Here is a 21,565-nt window from a genome sequence, read left to right as displayed (position 1 = left end):
CTAAAGCCCATTGCTAAAGCCTCCTGCTAGGCAGGTGAATAGGTAGGTAGAGAGAAGCATTGCACTCAGAGCCACCGTGGCCCCTGCTCCTCAAGAGACCCTTCCCGAGGGGGTCCCACTAGCCAGAATCAGCAGCAGAGAGCTCATGTCCCCCACCCACCACAGTGATGCCTACTAAGTCAACAGCAGCCATTCACTTAGCTAAGGAAAGGTAAAGCAACCACATTCAGCTCTTGTTAGGTTCAGGGTCTAATCTGCAGCCCGTCTCAGAGGGGAAACTTTCTGCCCCTTTTGGAACACGCTTGATCATCCCCAATGTACATGCTTCTCTCCAGCGTTCCTCAACTTGATGACCTCCAGGTACATTCAAATAGATTTCCTGTTGACTCCAGCCGACATGCTGGCCATGCTGGCTGGAGATACTGCGCTTCGTACTTCAGCAACCCTGGAGAGTACCAGGCTGGGAAAGGCTGCTCACTCTAGCCTAGCTCAGGTTTAGCAAAAGTAGGAAACAATGCATGAGAGGGGATGAGGCTATACCAAACAGCCCTGGGTCCCTGTGCCACGTGCTCCATGCAGCTTTGCCCTCAGGCTGCTGGGCATACAGGGGAGATGGCCCTCACGCGTCCATGTGCACAGGGCATGTCACCACCTCCACCATGTGTAGAGATGTGTACATGACCCCCCGCCCCCCTACAGCACACTCTAGCAGTGGAGGCCGTTTGAGGCACGCTGGGCCAGGTCTGGGGCCAGGGTCACTAGGCTCTGGCTTGCCTGCTGCCACTGCAGCACTCCTGGCTCACAGAATCTGGAACTTATACCCACCATTGGAAAGGGAGACACACATGGGCTAGGCCACCTGAGGCTATTCCAGAGGCCAGCAGAGCTCTTGCTTGTCTCCCTCCCTCCTGCTTATGTGAGCTCTCCTCTAAACAGCTGGTGTGGTGTGGTGTGGTGGTTCAAGTGTTGGGTTGGGGACCTGGGAGGTCTGGGTTCTAGTCCCCCCCCCCCCCAGATGCCATGAATCTTCTTGGGTGACTTTGGGCCAGCCTGTCACTCCCAGCCTAACCTACCTCACAGGGTTGCTGTTGTGAGGATAAAATGGAGTTATGCAAGCTGCCCTGGATTCCTCTCAAGAGGAGAAAAGGTGGGTTATAATTACAATGTAGCAGCAACAGCAACAGTAAATTTAGCAGCTTTATTTCTACAGGTGTTGGGAGGGGGAAGAGAAGGGAAAATTGACTACTAAGGAGATAGAAGGTAAACAACAGATGGAGAAAGGTAGACAGTGACTTTATCATTCCCTCTGGTTTTCACTGTCAGAGTTCTTACACACCTGACTTAGGCATGGCTGTTTTTCACACAGAAAATTTAATAAGTAGCCACACTCTCCTGGAGGCAACCCAAATTGAGCCTAACCTTAACTGCAGAGCCAGTTTGTTATTCGCATAACTTCCAGTATACTCCATTCTATGTTTACTCAAGTGTAAATCTCACTGCTATTACTAGCCATTGCTCCCTAGTAAGTGTGCTTAGGAGTGCCGCTGTTGACATACAAGTAAGCTCCACTGCACATAACAGGACTTATGAATAAACTGCACCGTTTCTTCAACTGCACCTACGAATACAACTGCACTGTTTGCCATAGCAGACCCTAATGACTAGACATGCATCTATTTCATAGAGGGGTGGCTTGGGTCAAGGTAATCCGGGCTGATGCCTGGGCCAGGTTAATCTGGGTTGCTGTCCAGTGGAACGGTTCAGACAGCACTGCCTAGCTACCGCTGTGTGTAGCTTGTGCCCCCCAGCCCCGCAGCTGCTTTTCAGCACAGGTTTGTCTAGGAAGGGTCTGCTGCAGGTCAGCTAGCAGGCAGCAATCTGGTGCAGTGAATTGTGTCAGGCTGCGGCCTGCCCCAGACTCTGTGCAGCTGTTCCAAGAAGGCGATGTGTGAAAATGCCATCTGACAAGTAGCAAAAATCTGGTCTTCGTGCCTAACACCTAGACTTCTTGTCATGAAGAATGAGTAATGCAGCTGACATTTGTATTGGGCAAGTCAGATACGCCACAAATTATCATCAGGAGTTGTAGCCAGACACCTGCAAGGGACAGATCAACGTCAATCAACCAGGGCTGTCTGCTTTTGACTATAAAGATCTTTTAACCTCCTTTCATTTTTTCCTTGATTGAGTGCCATTAAGGAAAATGCTGAATGCATATTCAGGAAGACATATGTCCATAATGAAAGTAGACAAGCAGATCTATTATGAAACATGGTACCCCTAAGCAGAAGAGACTCCCTTACCTCCTTGTTAAGCCAGAGTTTTACTACAGTGGGAATAATCCTGTTATATTTACACATAAAGAAATTACTCCACCAGTCATTACAATATGATTTCACTTTTTAAAAAAGCAGGCAGCATGTCTATAAGGATTTTGTGTTTATGGTTCAAAGTATTAATTCCACAAACTACAGAAAGATTGCCATTGCAGTGCAAGGGTAAGCTGTCCTTGAAAACTATTTCACCTTTGCAGCATACGGAGGTCAATGTGTCTTTGTTTACAGTGTCCGAGGTCAATTTGTCTTTGTTTACAGTGTCAAAGGCCCCCTGCAGGCATGCTGTTGGGGTGGTATTGATGGCAAATTCCAGCTATCAGACAGGGCAGTGGTTTGAGCAGCCAAAGGATCCTGTGCACAACCTTCCCTGAAGCATAAATTCAATGTTCCAAATACTTAGGATTGTCAAGAGCCATACCTCAACCTTACCACTATTATATGCTACCAAATTTGTGTCACTTGACACCAATTTATTTGAACATAATCTCAAGACTGGATACAAATCTGCTCATCCAGCATTTTCATATCTAAATCCTAAATGTATTAGAAGGATAAATCTTATTTAACCTTTAGAGGGTTCAGTTAGATCTATAAAGCAGCTCCATACAGAGAACCATCTACCTCTTTACTAAAAGTGGTGTGCAGCTGAGGGGAAGTGAACGGCCCATCCTGCTCCCCTCACACTGCAGCTCGCCTCCCATGTTATGTTCCTGGTTGTGTAGAAAAGTACTTGAAGTGGCATGACATGAGGAGATAAGGCAGGGCAGGGCTCAGCTGCTCTCAGCCAAGTGTGCCTTTGATGTAAAAAGTACAGCCCGCCCTCCTTTTATGCATGGATGGAGAAGGAACATGAACAAAAGTGAAATTGCCCCTACCACAGCCGCTCTCATCTGTCTCTTTCATCTTTGGAGGAAAGACAGGAACGCATTTTAATTCCAGAAATGGCAAAATTGTTCTGGAGCTTGTTACCTTGTGAAGACTACCTGAGCTCCTATAGAAACCTGTTGCTTCAATTCTGAAGGCCCTTGCACCATGCTGCTGCCACAGAACTCCAAGGAGCAGAAGACTAAACCTGGGAAACCACATTGAGATACCTACCTACAGCCTCTTGCTCTCAGACCTTTTGATAATGCATGTCTGCCCTAGCTCGATTGGTGACCAATGAAGAAGCCAGGTTGTTGCTGTCAGATGGGAGTCACCACTAAGAGCTCTCTAATGTCTTCTGCCATCCATCTTTATATGTAAATAGAGGGCCCTGTCAAGAGGCTGGCTGGCTTGACTGTATGTATGCAGACACCTGAATGTCAGGCTGAACCATCCAGTATATGCAAGGTTCCAAGTCCCTGCCTGAGCTGCTTCAAAGATAAAACATATTGACTCCAAACTCCCTTAGAACAAGAGAATGATTCTCTCCGAATGCTGGAAATGGACCGGATTTGCACCCTGAAAGTGAAGGAATGTTCCCAGGATTCTTACCACCTCTGTGGGCCTTTCTTGGGAAAGAAGAAGCAGAACTGAATGAGACATGATTGTGTTGATGCCAAAGAATAAGTTGATGCTGACATAAACGATAAAAGCCATTCCAGTTTCCGTGAACATTCCTGCGAGCAAGTACATCCATGAAAACGTGGCATACCTGCAGAGCATTAAGAAGAACAGAAAATACAGTAAAGCAAATGTTCCTCCAGACCAGCAAAGCACTCCATTTACATGACTAACCCCCTAGTCCAGCTTTTATGAAAAGGAGGGTTTTATGGAAAGGAGGGTCATTTAATTTTAATTAATGAGTAGTTAATAGGATTCAATCAGAAAATAAGAATAAGAATATCAAAAATACTTTAATAAAAAGGGAGTTGGAGACAGAGAAGCAACTTCTATTTTATACATAGGTAGAGATACAATTTGTCTCACTGCATTGTGCCATGCGAATTCACCCACCGTTTGCTCAGCTGGCAAAGCAGGCAACCATGACTCAGCATGAGTCCATATTATGATCTGATTTGAGATGAGAGCTGCACAGGTCCCAAGGGTTTTGAAGCATGGAGCCATAGAAGAAAAACTGAAGGAAGCCAGCAGGAAACACGGCACCCCACCCATCCAGTTCTTGAAAGCCTATCCCCTGTCCCTGCATTCCAGCTGCGTACCATCAGGAGAGCTGGCAGAGGGGGAAGAGGAGGATGGTGTGTTGCATGTTGAGAGGCGCCACACAGCAATGCCAAGGAACAGGCCTTTTACCAAGCCCAGGCTAAACCTGCAAGCAGGCCACCCTCCCAGATGCTCGTCTCGCATTCAGGAGCTCCAGTGACAAACAGGAAGGTGAATTGGGCATTGTGGGCCTGGGAGGACATCAGCTTTTTCCCAACCTAGTGCTCTCCAGATGTACTGGATTGCAAATTCAATGAATCCTGGCCAGCATAGCCATTGGCCTACAACAGGGGTCTCAAACTCGCGGCTCGCGGGCCAATTGTGGCCCGTGGGATGATATTTTGTGGCCCCCACTTGATATCAAAGTTTAGTGATAGTGCAGCCTGCGCGTTTTTCTCACACGCACCTGCGTGAGTCATTACCCTGGGCGCAATGTTCCCTCCAAGCTGCGTGCCGGGACGGGCGGGGCACGGGGGAGGGGCCCTGCGGCCTTCAAAGCGCCGGCGGCGCCCGGGCCGGCCTCCGGATGAGCGGCCCACCACCGCCGCGGTGGTGGGATACTTGAGGCGGCCCAGCCTCACCCAGACTCTACTTCCAGTGGCCCCCAGGTAAGTTGAGTTTGAGACCCCTGGCCTACAAGATCCATGTTCACTGGGGCAAACAGAAGGCTATCTTCATGTCAGGGATGATCAGAAAAGGGGCTGAATATAAAATGACAGTTATCATGACTGATGGCAAGACTGCATCTGAAATACTTCACAGTTGCTGGAGGGTCCTCTTCACACCATCTTGCGGACTTTCTAGAATCACCTGGCTGGCCACTGCTGAGGACAGATTGCTGGCATAAATAGAGACTTGAACTAGGAGAAGTCTGCTTATGTCCTTCAACTTCTTTGTGAAACCCAGGGATAACATAATTCCATAGGGTTAGGAACACGCAGGATAAGCAATCCTGAATCTAGAGCTTGGAAGGGGAGTAAAATCCTAATTGAGTTAAACTGAACCAAATCCTTACCCAAACAGGAAAAGAAGCAGGAATACAGCCAAAATATTGTTGTTGGTAGCGAAAGCCGGTATCTGAAAAGCTGAAATTATTCCCACTGACAGTGTAACAGGTACCAGAAAGTAAACCTGTGAAATGATTGTAATTAAAACTCATTATTGTAAACTGAACACTAAGCCCGTATATTCGAATAATACTTGCAGATTATGCATGCAATGAATTTAGCTTCTATTGCATGCCAAATACTATGCTTTCTTAGGGCATGCACACAGAACCCAAATTGTTTAATTCTGTATTAATTACCCCTTCACACTGTTTACTTAAAGTCACTAGCATGTTTTTGGATCACCACTGGATGTAGGGTTGTCCAGACAAATAAAACCACTGGACTTTTCTCTTAGGACTGTCACAAATATGCACTTCAGTCTCAGTGGGAAGCTCACATCTGTTAAAAGTTCCATTAGCCTTCATCTGCAGTCAGACAGTTTTCAAGAGAGAGAAAAGAGGTGTGAGAGAGGCATTGCTGCCCACACACAGTGTCCCTCTGTCCTGCTGGTAGCACAACTATTTGAAACAGGCCAAAACCACCAAAACCAGTCAATCAGAAGTGAAGGCAAGTTGAGTGTATGGGCTATCATGAGCAGCGTTTCCCTCTTTAAACCATCTTTATACTGCCTCTCTCCAGACTTACTGGTGTCAGTTTGGTGTTTACTGGTTGTTGCTGTTTTTAATTAAAGCATGCCTGCTTCCACATGACAGCAGAACACAAAAATAATTAAAATATCACAAAATGGGTTGGGATAGAGAAGCTGTGTCACCTGTCAGAAATATAAAAGGCACTGTCCAATTTAGCACAGTATCCACTCTAATGCATTCTGCAAAGCATCCTAGGAATTGCCTGGACATGCCACGAGTATACCTGTGAGCTTAAAAACTGAACTAGCCATATTGCATAAAAAGGGGGTGGTGGGGATCTGTGTTTAACATAAAAAGAGACATGTGAGTAAGAAGTAGGGATGGACACACACATCAATCCATTTTCACACAGGGTTACTCAGTTTCTTGTTTTCCCAGTCCTTAGATTGTTCCATCCCACTTTCACATCAGTTTGCATCATTAACATAGAAAAGACTGCCTGAAAATGTGTACAGGAAAAGGTAAAGGTTCCCCTGCATATAAGCGCTAGTCATGTCCAACTCAGCCTGGTGCTTATCCCCGTTTGTAAGCCAAAGAGCCAGCATTGTTTGAAGACAATTCCATGGTCATGTGGCCAACATGACTAAACACCAAGGCCCACGGAATGCTGTTACCTTCCCACCAAAGTGCTACTTATTTATCTACTCGCATTTGTCTGCTTTCGAATTGCTAGGTCGACAAGAGCTGGCACAAAGCGGCTGGGGATCACCCTGTTGCACAGACTCAAACAGCTGAACTTCTGATCAACAGCCCAGCAGCTCAGTGATTTAACCCACTGCGCCACCCCTGTCCCTGAAAATGTGTATAGTTTTTATTTATTTTTAATTTTGTAGGCCACTGAATACCTGACAGGGCTCTCTAAGCAGCACACAACAATAAAATACAAGACAAAACATTACTGTTACTACTATTTTTTTTTTAAATACAACTGCTGGTAGTGCTAGAGATCTTAAAACAACCAGTTGCTAAAATTTTAAAATGCCGACAAAGAAGGACAGTCTTTGCCTGGCGCCAAAATGAAAGTAGTGACAATGCCTGGCAGGAAGCCCATTCCAATGGTGGGGAGCAACCACCGAGAAGGCCCTTTCTATTTGCCATTCCTCTCACTTCCTTTAGGTAGGGAGGTCACTTTCAGAAGGACGTCATGCCCAGATCTCAGGGGGGCAGGTAGGTATTATTTTCTTATTAACATAGGTTATGAGTATTCCTCCTAACATATGCTTTGAATCAGCACTGGGATGTACTAAAAGGAATTCTTTCAGATGTTAGAATCATAGCAACAGAGCGAGTCAGAAGGGGCCTCCCGGGCCATCTAGTCTGACCCCCGGCTCCAGCAGGCTCCACTCATGACATGCCCACCATGTGCATGTCCAGCCTGTTCTTGAATATCCTCACCGATGGGGCTTCTATTCTATCTTTGTGTTTATTGAAATTTTAGTTGTTTTATGTTTGCCCCTTGGAATGAATGCTGTGTTGCATTGCATTCTTATTTTACTGATTTTTTCTATTTGATGGTTGTGAACTACCCAGAGAGCATAGGCTATTGGACAGTATAGAAATAAAATAGATGCATACCCATACATTGCATGAATATGTAGTCATGCAACAGTGTTTCACAACTTTTGGAGCTTTGTTTTCTGCAAACCATCTAAGGTTGCCAATCCAAAGGGTCAAATGTGTAACCATGAGAACTGGAATAGGCTGTCCTCTCAGAAACACTGCCCACTATACTTGGTATTTCTCATTCCACTCCCTTTTCCATCAGTTGTGGGAGGTTGGCCTCTATCTGGAAGCCATCTAAAGAAGAGGGGGCACTCTCCCTGCCACTTCCAGACAAGAACCAAAGTCCTATATTCCTTTGTCTTCTTGAAATATTATGTTTATATCCTGGAATGCAAATCACAGATTTCTAAAAGTTTTCCCCTTATGATTTCTAATTTTTTCTTATTGGGCAAAGTAAAATGCCTCGAACACCAACCCAGTTTGAATTGGGAGCAGCCCCAAGAATATTTGCTTTTTTCCCTTAGCTGGAATGAGGATTGTTTGCCAGCAGGGATGCTCTGGGAAGTATCAAGTTGCAGCGTATCACAGCATTAGTTTCAGGCTGCTGAATATGGATTTCAGTGGGACTGGATGATTTATAAATACTCCATCTCACAGCAGGCATTCAGAGTGTGAAAGGAGCTGGCCTGTCTACTGTTACCAGGACACTTTCAACTGGATGGCTTATAAATACCCCATTTCACAGCAAGCATCTAGAGTGTGAACGAGGCAGGCCCACTACGCTGCAAGAAGAGTGCAGCTCCAGCAAACGCTTTGTGCTTCATTAGTTGCATGCATGTGAATACCCGTGAGAAAATGATACAGTCTTAGTTAATAACATGTCTGCAGTGTAAGGCCAGGACAAGGATATAGTCCACATCAATGCACTGCTGAGCTCTCATGACTCCCTTTCCTCCTCCTTAACTGGTGCTCTCCAGCTGTGTTGGACCACAGTTTCGTTTGTTCCAGCCATCTTTATGGTTGGGAAACTAGTGCCTACCTGGCCTTTCCTAGACCACTTTCCAGGTACATCTACGGTCTGCTGAGACTTCCTAAGAACTCTGAAAAGCACATCAGGGTGCAATTCGATGCCTGACTGTTTAGATAAATCCAAAAGGTCCACAGCTCCCAGCGTTCCCCAAGCAGCATGGCTGGCTGCAGCATGCTGAGAGCTGGAAGGCCTCTTTCTGCCTAAATATCCATAGGAAGGTGCCTGTGACAGATTGTGCAGGCCTCAGGCACTAGCATGCAGTGTGGGATGCAGGGTCTGCTGCAGGCTGTGCAGAACTGATGGAGGAGCCAGTTGGATCCTGAGCTGGAACTGTCAAAACAAGAAGCTGAAAAGCAGTTCCTTTGATGGTAAAAAGCAGCAGCTGTTAAGGGCCTGGCATATCTTAACTACTGGGGGTGGCAAAATAAAATGAAATAAAATAAACAACTCAGCACCAGTGAATCAGGCTAACCTAGTGGATTGTTATCCTCACTGTTGCCATTGTTGTCGTTGCCACTGCCCTCATCTTGTGCAGCTTCTTTTATTTTACTGAAGCACCAGTAAGTGGTATTATGCACTGAGTAAGTACGCTATGATTTTCTTGTATTAATTCACCCTTAGTTTTCTGTGACTTTATATCATTTTAATTAGGAAAATTTATAAGCCAGAGTTGAATGGTTTATCTAAATTAGAGTTATTGATATGGCACCAGCTCCTTAGGTTTCAAACAGGAATCTTTGCCAGACCTACCTGGAGACCCCAGGAATTGACCCTGGAGCGGTTGTCCTACCGGGATGCACAAAACTGAGTCAGCACAGGAGACTTGCTGTGCCTTGCACTTGGGAATCACTACTGGCTTCGCCCCACAAGAGGCAGGAGGAGAGCACAAGCAGAGCCACGCTGTTCCCCTTTTCTCTTCCCATCTCCTTTCCCATGATTCTTTGAGAACAGGAGAAGCTGTCAACACTTTTCCCCATTAAAAAATCTCCACTCCTTTGCACTTGCAAACAGCTAAAAATTGCATTTAAAGAGTCTTTTCTCTGCACACCTCTCCTTTTCAACTCTTCCTCCTGCACCAGCAATTGTATTTGTGGGTGACACAAGATCACAGTGGAAACTGAGCTGTATTGATGCTCTAACATTGCTCAGTGGGTCTTGCATAGTACTGCCTCAGCCTTCCCTTATAAAGGGAAGGGTTCCCATTTGATTCCCCCAAAGAGGGGCGGGGGGCTGTGCCACTGAGAGATATCTCACCCCTTAGGTGTTCTTTTTATATAGATTTCTCTGGGGCAGGTGAGAGTAAGGAACATTGACGGCTTCTTTTGCTCCTGTTTTAAATATTTTAATATTACACAAAGCCAAGGGAGCTTTTCAAAAATCAGTAAAAAGAGGATTCGATGCTACAGAATAGTTTCTATGGTTTCACCAGAAATGCTCCTGAATCTGACTTGTACTAGAGCAAGACTCAGTTAATAACTGATAATAGGCTTTGCTTTGTTTCCATACTGTCTCATTGTCAGAATGACCAGTGCTTGCAGTCCCTAATGAATCAAAAGCTGAGGGACAAAGAAGGCATAGGCATGATGTAAGCCAATGAGTAGCAGGTAGCTGATGCTTTGGGTGTCTTTGTAGCTGAAATTCAGTCAAGTTAGATCTAAGCTGCAGCATAATTTCCAGTCAAAATCCTGCCCTCCAGGTGCTTTCCCATCCAGTCATTCTGAACAGATCCCTGCCTGTGGGTTCTTTTTTCTGAGGGCAAGAAAAGTATCTTTGTAGGATGACTAAACCAAGCCAATGCTGATCTAGCGGTGTTTTAGTTTGCTATACCCCAACTTAATCAGTGTTCCTGCAAATGCTAACCCAAGGCAGTTTTGTGAATCTGTGCAATGTTTCTAGTCCTTACAAATATATCTATGTTTTGAGGTTCAGCAAATGTAAAAGCAAGGAACCAAATGGAGCAGTGAATGAAAGCTTCCAAAACATTTTTGTTTCAGAATTGGTGCTAATAAAGAAAGGCAAATATGGTTCAGAGTAAATTTTATGCCTAACTACGAACATTTCCCCTAATATGAGGAAAAGTTTTCTATGGCAGAGTACAGAAGCCAAGGTCACACACAGCAGCCCTTTCATGGGTAGCCATTACTCATAGTTCTTAACAAAATACATACCAGAAGATGACTTTTAGACCTGCTTTTTTGCCTCTGTGTCTTTGCAATTTAACCTAAAGGCAATTTTTCTGCCTACAAGTTAAAAATAAATTGAAGTCCTGACCTTAATAGCACACTGATCTTTTACAAATGTGCTGAGCTTTATGCATACAGTACAGTCCAACAAAAATGCCATGTCTTAGCATATATATGGTGTGATAAGTTCTAATTCTAAATAGGTTTAAATGTCCTTGACCAAAGTTGAGAGAAGCTTAGGTGGGTCAAAACCATCACCATCATCAAGCTCACGGTGTAACTGTGCATTGCATGTCATGCACTTTCTACTTTGTTCTTCATCACACAGCATTTCTCATGTTATATTTAAGAGACCAGCTACTTACCAGGTCATAAATGAAGTTCGTCACCCAATAGCTTCTCACACCAATGCCTGAGATATGCTGTAGTTGTTTTGCTTTGGTTTGATGTTCTTTTACCACATAAAGCACAAAGCTAGCCATTGTGATGGAGTAGCCAATCAGGATACACATGCAGACTATGATATCCAGCAAACTACTAAGCCTGAAGAGGAAAAAGGCAAATGAAAGCATTTTCCCATTGCAGATGCAGACAGGACCAGTCCTAGGTGACAGAGGAGGCAGCGCAGAATGACTCTGGCAGGCCACCCTGTCTTCTGTCACACCCCATCCATGTGCCCTGGTAAGCCTTCCGGCTACTGTGGCAGCGCTCCAAGCAGCACTGGCCTCAGGCAGCTTGTCATCCCTTCAATTTCCCACAATGCATCTCAGTGCTGCTAGCTTTAGAGCGTGATGGACAATGAAACTGCACTGCCTGGTGCAGTATAGGACCAGAAAAAAAGTAAAGGGGGCTCTGGGACATGCCCTAGTGTGCCAGGTGCTGGAGCTGGCATTGCATGTATCATAGAATCATAGAACAGTGGAGTTGGGAGGGCCCAAGGGGCCCTCGGACAGAGCTATTTCATTTCAGAGACATTATTTGTAAAGTTTACAATGGTGTTCGGGTCCAAGGATAATTTTCTGCTGGGTGTAGGAATATATTTTGTACTGAGAAGCATTCAGCCACATCAGTTACCTAGTCTGAAGTGGTACATCCTGGAAACAAATTTAGGGTCACATTCCTATGAGAACAAGCATAAGCCTCTGAATTCACCAACCCCTGAATGACTGCTCATCATTTGTGCAGCAGGAGGAGCAGAGGAGCACATCTTCCCCTCCCTGCTCCCGCCACTCTGTGCCTTTGCTAGTCAGGCTTCTTTGCCTGTCTGGTGGAGGCGCATCGGATGGGGTGTGAGGGAAGCTGTGGAGGCATCAGAACAGCTTCTGTCTGGGCCTCTCCAGTTTCCTCCTCAACCTGCCCACCAAAATGCCTCCCTACTTTGTGCACGCTGGCTATGAGGGCGTCAGAGCTCTACTCCCCAGCTCTTAGGTCGTGCTGCCTCTGACGCTGGAGCTGGGAATCCACAGCATGCATGGCCGCTCACACACCATGCAGTGTCCATCGGATTGCTCTCTCACATCTCAGGGAGGACTAGCAGTAAGATTCCATACCACAAATTATCCTTCATGTCGTGTCGTGAGGCTGTCTGACACTGGTTATGACCTCACAGAGAGAGACTCGCCTGAATCAGGCCGCAGCTCCCTCTTCACCAACATAAGGTCCCAGGGGAAACTATGCCTGTTGGATTTCTGTGGAGTCTTATCCTGCAGTGTTACCAGGTGACACAAAAGAAGGGGCTTATGCAGGGTGCCAGCAGGCGTGTCTTTCTTCAGTTATATCTATGCTTTGCCCTTCCATGAAATATGCCCCAAACAGCTAATAACAGAAAACTGGGCAATTCAAAAACAGCGACACAGCACACCATGTAAAACCTCTAAAAATCAAGTAAGGGCATGTTACAAACAGAACGGTGCATTCAGAAGCATGTGGAAACTGCTAAGACTGGCAGCTTAAGACACAGAGCAGCACAGAAGCTAAATCAGCTCCAAATGCTTGTTTAAATAAGAAGCTTTTTGCATGGTAAGAAGCAGCAGTCAGGCAGGGCTTCCTTGTGAGGTCTGGGCATAGCCACCAGAAAGGGCAGCCAGGATACCTGCTGGTGCATGCACCTTATGGCTTACCCCAGTCAACAGCAGGGCTGCAGCACTCTGGTACAACCAGTTCCAGGACAGTTTTCCAAGGCAGGCCCACCCAGTACATGCTGCAGTGATCTAAGCCTGATGTAGTTAAGACGTGACTTGTTGTCATCAAGGCCAGATCAGACATGTAGAGCCACTGGGCCAGATTCCTGGTATCACAGAAGCTACACGTGGATGGAGCTCAGGGAAACTAAGCAATTTGGCAAGTTCCCAAATTCTTTTATCCAATGGAATATTTCATGAAATGGAAAGCAGACCCTGAAGCCTGAAACTCCTGAGCTGCTCTGTGCCGCTCCTCTGAGACATTAGCATCTCCCTGTTGGCTATAGTCCAGTGGCTAACCCAGTTGGCTAGCACGTCACATCATCTAGGATGATCTCGAAGAGGTAGCTGAATACTGGTGCTCCTCTTACCATTTTGTAAAATGAGAAATTTTAAGGTCTACATCTTACATGACTTGTTCTTGACTCTCTCCACCAGGATAAGGATGAGCAACAACCGCAATGCCTAGAAAAACAAGAATGACACTCATTTAAGGCTGCACCATTGAAACAGGGTAAGTTGATGAACAGAGAGGTTAGCAATCTATTGCCACTCCCTCTAGAGACTGTGGTACTTCATCCTGAGCAAGACATAAAATTCAGCATGCATATGGCATTAGCTATACTAATTTGCCCAATGAATGACCTCGCAGTTCTGTATCACTGGTTTAGAATCAAGCTAGATGTGATGGTGGCTGAGTTAACCGAGTCCTGATGTAAAGCATGGGTAGGCAGGAGGAGGGGACTTCCAGAAAGTACTCCCCCTTGGCAGTTTTACTATTGGCAGGGATTACTTCCAGCTTTGGGGTTACACTTTGGGAAAAGCAGCTGCATGCAGTGGCTGTTTTTCCCTGGGCTGAATTCTTCGCTCTTGTCCATCCATGCTGCTGCTTCAGTTGCACTCTTATCCATCCTAGCATGCACTCGCATGACTAGAATTCACAGGCAGACTCCAAACGCCAGTCTCATGTGGAGTCTAGCTCTGAAGAAGGGCACACAGATTCAGTGCCTGGATGGAAGTCCACTGGGAGCCCCGTGCAAGCCATTCTGAGCTTTGCAAATGGGAAGCGGGACTCAGGTAGAATAACTGGAGTTTCCTTGAGACATCCAAGCCCTGCTTCTCAGAAATCTGCACAGTGGGAGGCATTCTTTGAGAGAAAGCAATACAGCAAGGTTGGCTGAATAACTTTAACAGCTTCCAGTCTTCAGAGTTGAAGGGAGAGAGTGAGTGGGCAGAAATGAAGTTAAGTGATAAGGAAGGACAGAGACTGAACTTGGCGAGCTAGAAGAGCAGAGTATCTGGGAAGAATGAAAAGTGCTGGGGCTGGGTGTGGGGCAGCATACTGGGAAGGCAAGATGCAGGCAGGTGCAGGAGGCAGAGACTATTTTTGGAGCCACTCAGCGATGGTCTAGATTGGAAAAGAGAAAATATGTCACTGTGGCATGAACCAAAGGTATGGGGCCATGTGTAGGCAGAAGACATGGGCAATGCAGCTCACTTGTGCAGGTCAAGAGTACTGTCCCTTTGCATGCTACTGTCCTTCCCTGCTTCTGCAAAGAGATGCTCTGCCACTTGTCTGCATGTGCTGCCAGCACCCACCATGGTATTTCACACAATGTTTGCACAGGATTATAATGTCCAGATGAAAGGCAGCTGAGCAGGAGAAAGCTATTGATGCAAAGAAAATTAAAAGCATTTGCAGAGCAAGCAGCCATGGAAAGGCTGCTACCTACATTTGAGGAGATGCTGCTACCTACAAGTCCTGGTCTTTGCACGGAGTTGAGCTAATAATATTATTTTAGGTACTTGCCCGTTGGAAGGAACTTTTAAAAGATAGAGTAGTAAAGCAGTGAAGAATCCTGGACTTGAAATGGGGAGGGCTGGATTCAAATCCCCCTCAGCTGTAAAGCGCATTGGGTGCCCTTCAGCCAGTGGCCAGCTCTGAGCACAGCCTGTCTCACACCATTGTTGTGAGGCTAGAATAGGATGAAAGCTTAGACTCCGTGCAATCCAAGCACTCTGCCTGACGCTGAGGGGCTCCACCGATGGAGGCAGACACCCTCCGCAGGGCAGAGGGTGAAAGGTGCGGCCAAGGAGAGCAGCTGTGCTGGAGTAATCGCTCTCACTGCACACTTGCCCATTCCGTCTTTTGGGGCAGAAGACCTGAAAAGGGCTCGTGTGTAAAAATCAACGTTTCAGAGCATACATTTTGTTGAACGAGTGTACTGAAAATGGCTCAAAAAATCACTTAAAATATTTTGACATCACTATGGTGCTGGTGTTCTTTTCCTACTCCCTGGGGCACTGGCTGGCCTGGGCTCCTTTCGCATCCCATCCTACCCCCATGTGCACTTTTTGTTCTCTGTTCCTGTGAAGCCTTTCAAATAGGTTGCCAATCTCTTACTCAGTCATAATAAAAATATGGGAAGAATGACGTTGAAACGTGCAGAAGAGTAAGATGTTGCCCTGCACAGCTGATTGTAAAAAACAAAAGCTCATCTAACTCATTTTCCCCTTTAGTGTAGTTTTCCCCCATTGATGACTGACATCCCCCCAGTTCACATCAATGAAGTGCGAACAACTAGAAAACATTTTTTCCCCTTCTGTCAAAAATAAAGGAGACACAGTTTGACTAAGCTGTTAATGCTCCTTCACTGCAAAGCCATTTTCTCTTTACTGCAGCTTAGGCTAGAAGTCAAAATTTCCATTTCAATACATATTTTGCAAGGCTTGGAAGACAAGAAGCACAATATACATAAGTCGAAAGCCATTATGATTTGCTTAGTGGCAGTGTAAAAAGCTCTTTTTATGTGCCTTTTTAAATACTCAAAGCCTAAGTCAAACCTCAAAAGCGGAATTGCCACCTATTTCAAATTGCTAAAATGACAGTGAACTTTTATCTGGCCATTTCAATGGTTCTTAAGCTGTCATTTATTTGTCAAAGCAACAAATGGCTTTGGATGCCTGAAAGGTACAGTGCAAAAAATTCCATCATTTCTGTCTCCACCCAGGTTACAATAAATCTGTCCAACTGGAGTTACAAGTTCATTGCATTTGCCAGTCCTGAGTAGTTGTGCTTAAGACAAAAATAACTGATAATCATCCTTGCTAGATGGTGAGATTTGAGGCATAAAACCATCCTGCTAATGACTTGCGTCTCCATCAGAATATGATAGGGAACAAAAATAAAATTTGTAACCGATGTCCTGTAAAGTCTAAGTAGATAAGCAGTGTGGCTGCTTTATGCTGATCATTCTTAATGGGAAGAAATAGAAGAGTTATGCTTCACCACGTCACAATATATTAGGCATAGATCAAAAACAAACCATCTCAACCCTCAACAGCAACTACTGAGCACCTACCGTATCCAGAGGAGTTTTCCTTTGGCAAGTTGGCACGGAGTATGAAGTTATTCAGACTGTTCAGGTAGGCCGGGAGGCTGTGATAACCCTCTGGATTGTACCAGACCTGCATTTCCATTTGAGAGAAGACAGTAACTAAGATTTAGTGTTATTGCTGTTACTATTCGCTGATAATGCTAATAGGAAAGTGTGCTTCCCCAGACTCCTCGGTCTGCATGCATGTATCTGGCCTGCATATTTTCATACAGGTGGTACTCTCACCCCACCGAGGTTCATGCAGTATCTGGTCTGCGTGCCAAGGGCCCTTTCCAGAAATGCAGATACCATTGTGATGCTGCATGCACTGAAGTGGTGGAAAGCTCCATCCTACAAAACATCAAGCAATTTCCTCCAAGAGATAATATTCTGAAGTTTAAAGCACAGGCTACAACCTGCCCCCCTGCGCCCCCCCCCCAACCTTGATGGTTGGGAGGGTCACTTTAACACTTCTTGCCAACAAAAATCACTTTTGTGATGCTGCTGTTTAAATTTCAGGGGAAGCTCCCACTGGTGCAAATCATCACATTCACTGAAATGCAAATGCAAGTTTCAAAAATGAGATTTTTATTGGAATTGGGACAGATAGGGAAAGACCAGCTGACATGTGATACCATTTTGCAGTAAGTAAAATTACACCAAACAGTGCCCAACCCTCCTATCTCCCCATCTCCTGAGAGAGCCAAGTGCTCCATTTTTGGAAACCAAGAATTAGATATGGCCTTAATCATACTTAGATTAAACCCACTGAAATCAGTGGGAATTAACTAAGTCATAATAAACTTAAATCCCATTAGTTTCAGTGGCTTGTTCTAAGTACGACTAAGTCTGGATCCAAACTATAATATGGACTGGACCAGACGCTCCAAATATTTTGGCCTATGGTTCCCATGACTTTTCACCAATGGCTGTGCTGGCTAGGGCTGAAATTGAGTTCAAACCACTTGGAGGGCCACAAGTTGTCTGCCTTGGGCCGAGACAGAAAAGTCAGACTCCTGTAAAGTTCTCCTCAAGAGTAAATCCCACTGCTTTCAGTGAGACGTGTTTCCACTGTGTGTGGTTGCAGCCATAATCTGGTGCTGCTATAAGCTTGAGAGTAGTGAGTAGAATCCACTTAAAAATGCACTCAAATGTACAAAAAGACTATAAACATGAAATACCGGTTTTTATGATGCTGCTTTCAAAACAGACCTGCACTTGGTGGTGGCTGTTCTTTCTTAAAATAAATTTCCAGTATCTTGACAGGCTTTCCTCCCCTCCTACGCTTCTTACATTACAGAGTGCAGCTTTACACAATGATTTTTATTTGTTATAAAAATTTTATTGATACAAGGGGGAAAATGACAGATACAAGAGACTGTTCCGCAAGAACAAGTCAATTGTAGTTGCAAGGGTAGCCTACTTTACTTCATACAAAGGAAGCTGCTGTTTCTGGTCACTTGCTTCTGCATAAAAAGAAAGACTAAATAAATTCCAGCTTGTTCTAACATCAAGGAAAGAACCAGCAGGCGAGAGAAAGGAAAAAGAAAAATAGAAACAAAAGGAAGAAATTGAGATGAATTGCAATTCAATGTCCCATGCAAAATCACAGCTTTCTTAGCTACATGTAATGCTAGGAGTTTGTCATATTTTCGGAAATGCCATTCAGTAGATTCTTACTGCCACACTAAATCAAAAAAGACAACGTCTTATGCATTAGTTTATTTCAAGCTCCTTGAATATTTGATATTTAAGTGCTGGTTATCTACACCAGGGCTGACCCAAGATATTTTGCTGCCTGGAACAGAGACAAGGTGGTACATGTCTGTCATCCCCATGTGCCCCATTCCATGAACAGGACAGGCAGTGATGGACCAGCATCTTCACCACATTTGAAGGCAGCAGCCCAGCTTAGGGGGCTCCTAACAGACTGCACAGCACACACAGAGCTCTATCTTCCAACATCGCATTGCTGCTCAGCCTGGTACAGTGGTACCTTCGCTCACAAACGCCTCAGTTCATGACCAAATCGGGTCATGAACAAAAATTCCATAAAAATTTTGCCTCAGGTTGCAAACTCCACATCGGGTGATGATTGTGGGGGCGCTTGTCTCCCCCCCCCCACCCAAGCGTGCCCACGATTGAGCCCATCTATGGCCGCGATTGCACTCGTGCAGGGAAGACAGGCGTGATTGCGGTCATTTGGGAGGTGGGGATGACTGCGGTCATTCGGGGGGGGGGGGGGGGGATGGCCACAATCTTTGTTGTTATTTGTCACTTTATTTCAATTTTTGATGAGTTAAAAATGGTTACAGAATGGATTAACCTTATTTACACTGAACCTTATGGGGAAATTTGACTTGGCTCATGGCCAATTTGGGTCATGACCAGAGTCTTTGAACGGATTAAGTTTGTGAGCCGAGGTACCACTGTACTTACTGGTAAGCTAAGCAAATTCTGCAACAGACGCAGCAGTGATGCCTCCAGTGTGAGTCACATGCGCAGAGTAAGGGATGTGTTCATGTAGTGGGGTGCATGGCCTGGCCCTCTCCCTGGCCACTCAGGCAGGCCCTCATCCAGTGGCACTCACTAGGACATGCTGGGAGCAGGAAACAGCCAGGCAGCCCACCATGGCCCTGGCTCAAGAGAATGGGGACAGCTGGGGACAGGCGTGCTCAGGAGGAATAACTGGGAAGGTTGCTACAGTCCAGCTCCACACCATCTTCTGCAAATGCCTCACTCTGCCTGAAAGAGGCCACCCTACCCTTGGAAGGAATTAGGACTATATTGCTGTGTTCACCCCTTAGATCTGAGCAGTGGGACACTCTGGGGGGCAAGCAAAAGTGACGGCAGAAAAGGCAAAGGTCTCGGAACAGCCTGGGCCCCCAGTGTGCCACCATCTCCTAGGCTAGGAGGGAAGGGACAGTGTTTTCTACAAATAACAGTGTTGCCTTCACACACACTTGCAGCAAAGATGGGCTTGCATGTGGCACAGTGTAGCAGCGATGCTACTGAGCTGTGAATCAGCACGTCCCCAGCTGGAATCCCAGGAAAGCCATTAGCTTACCAGGTGGCCTTCAGCAAGCCTGTGAGCCAGTCTGCCTGCTTCAAATGAGTGGCTTGTTGTGAGTCACCATGCATGCTGGGTTTGTGCTGGGCGTGCACTGTGTGATTTGTGCAGCAGCGTGACATGTTGTGGGGCAACATGGTTTGTTGAAGCATTAAAAGTCCTAGACCACAGCAGGGGTATTTTATTTGAAGGTAGTTTCACCCTGCAACAAGCCATACCACCTCAATCTGGACAACAGAAGTAGCCAAGGCCAGGCAGGGATTATGCAAACCAGGCTCAGCTGTGGCAGGAACATCCTGAGCCTAATCCTCAGTACTGGATTACAGACACATATAAAGTTAAATATCACAAACCACTTTGCCATATGTTCCATGTCTTATATCCTTATTTTCATGATCCCAAAAATGCATTGCCCATGTGATGAAATTACCTTAGTTACTGTTCTGTTAGCAGGCACTGGAAGTATATCAAATTGGAGGTCACTAGTCAAAGGCAGCCCAAAACTCCAGCCACCATATCTAGGTGAGAAAAATAAAACACAACACAGCTCTAAACACACATGCTAGACCTGATACAATGGACTCAATCTATGGCAAGAGGCGGAATTAGGTGCATTAACACCCCAGTTATAAAATGTACAACAGTGATGTAGAAATGTCGGTATCAGAGCCATTCCTACACCCAAGCTGGCACAACTTTAAAAATCTTGACAAATACAGAAAGTGAGAGAGTTTGCCATGTGTTCAGGGTTAATAATCTTCGATATATATGAAAGAGAACTGGAAAAATTCTGATTTTGCCTTCCTATTATCTGTAACTATCATAAATCAGACAATAACATTGGAACTCTTTAAGCAGTTTCCCCGATTTTATTTTCAGTTGTACTGTTTATTATCACGCACTTGGAAAAATGCCTGCTGCTTCTTGAAATAGATCTATTGGGAGTCCTAAAATCTTTTAGCATTAGGCCTGGTGCCTTTGGGCCACACAAAGCATGTCAGTGTGTCAGGTGGTTTTGCTCTGTGACAGTGCTGGGCTGGGGATGGGGAGTTTGACAAGACCATGCCAGATGTGCCCAGTCAGAAAAACAGGGCACCTAAGACTCCATATGCCTTATGAAAAAATCAGTTTGTGTTGTCTAACACCTATAGCCTCTTGAATGTTAATCAGCACAGGAGGTACAGGGTGTTCTCCATGAAGTTATACACTAAAAAATTGTTTATTTAGAAGAAGAAGAAAAACCCACTTCTGTTTCCCATGAGCACTCTTGGAAGCTTTATTAGACACCACAGTCTGTGCTAGTTTCATAGCTGCATTCAGGTAGTTTTCAGTGCCCTCATTTAATTTAAATGGTAACCATGAAATTATGCATACGTAACAGAACACACATAGTCTTGTTCCAATAGTGCATTTTTAGAAGTTTGCTCTACCAAAATATGTAAAAACACTGCACTTTTAACTTGAATGATTATTTCTAGTATTACATACTATTTATTCCCAGCCTTTGTTCCTTTAGTAAGGAACTCCAGGCAGCTGGCAAGGCTCTCCTCATCTCCAGTTTATCCTCACAACAACAGCCCTGTGAGGTGAGTTAAGCTGAGGGTGAAGGACTGTTCCAAACTCACCCAGGGAACTTCACAGCCAAGTGAGGACTAGAACCTGGTACTCCCAGGCGCCCAGTCAGTGCTCTCACCACCACACCACACTGGCCTTTGCATGACAACTGCAGTCATATTATACCAAGGATGCGCAAAATGAGAATTAAATGCTAAAGAAGTTCTTGGTTAGTGAGAATAAGCCCTGTTTGAGAGGTCAAAACACCTGTGATTAAATACAAATGGGTGAAGAGGGGAGGTGGGCTGTGGGACCCTCTGCCTCCATGCAGTGGACTGCTACCCTGAGGCTCCCTGTGCAGTTTAGAACCACACCACGCGATTGCCTGGCATGGAGGGCCTCTGCCACCTCCTCCAGCATGTGGAGAACAATGAGCTGAGTGACGAGAAGAAAACAGAGGCACAGCCAGCAAGCAGAGTCCAGCTCTC

At 45.5% G+C, this 21,565-nt stretch overlaps 1 protein-coding gene across 1 annotated transcript in view; it reads right to left on the bottom strand.

Moving 5' to 3' along the window:
* Positions 1-21,565, bottom strand: part of ABCA12 (ATP binding cassette subfamily A member 12) — a 74,313-nt gene that overhangs the window by 21,891 nt on the left and 30,857 nt on the right. The window contains exons 17-22 of the mRNA XM_044432027.1: positions 19,954-20,041; positions 16,439-16,544; positions 13,487-13,541; positions 11,262-11,439; positions 5,497-5,612; positions 3,813-3,972 (exon numbers count right to left, since the gene is read on the bottom strand). Of these exons, the coding sequence (XP_044287962.1) occupies positions 3,813-3,972; positions 5,497-5,612; positions 11,262-11,439; positions 13,487-13,541; positions 16,439-16,544; positions 19,954-20,041 (703 nt within the window). The remainder of the gene's footprint in view (positions 1-3,812; positions 3,973-5,496; positions 5,613-11,261; positions 11,440-13,486; positions 13,542-16,438; positions 16,545-19,953; positions 20,042-21,565) is intronic.

The sequence above is a fragment of the Varanus komodoensis genome, unplaced genomic scaffold (genome assembly GCF_004798865.1).
Source record: "Varanus komodoensis strain SLA01 unplaced genomic scaffold, ASM479886v1 scaffold23, whole genome shotgun sequence".
Lineage (NCBI taxonomy): Eukaryota > Metazoa > Chordata > Lepidosauria > Squamata > Varanidae > Varanus > Varanus komodoensis.
This window is presented reverse-complemented; position numbering and strand designations above follow the sequence as displayed.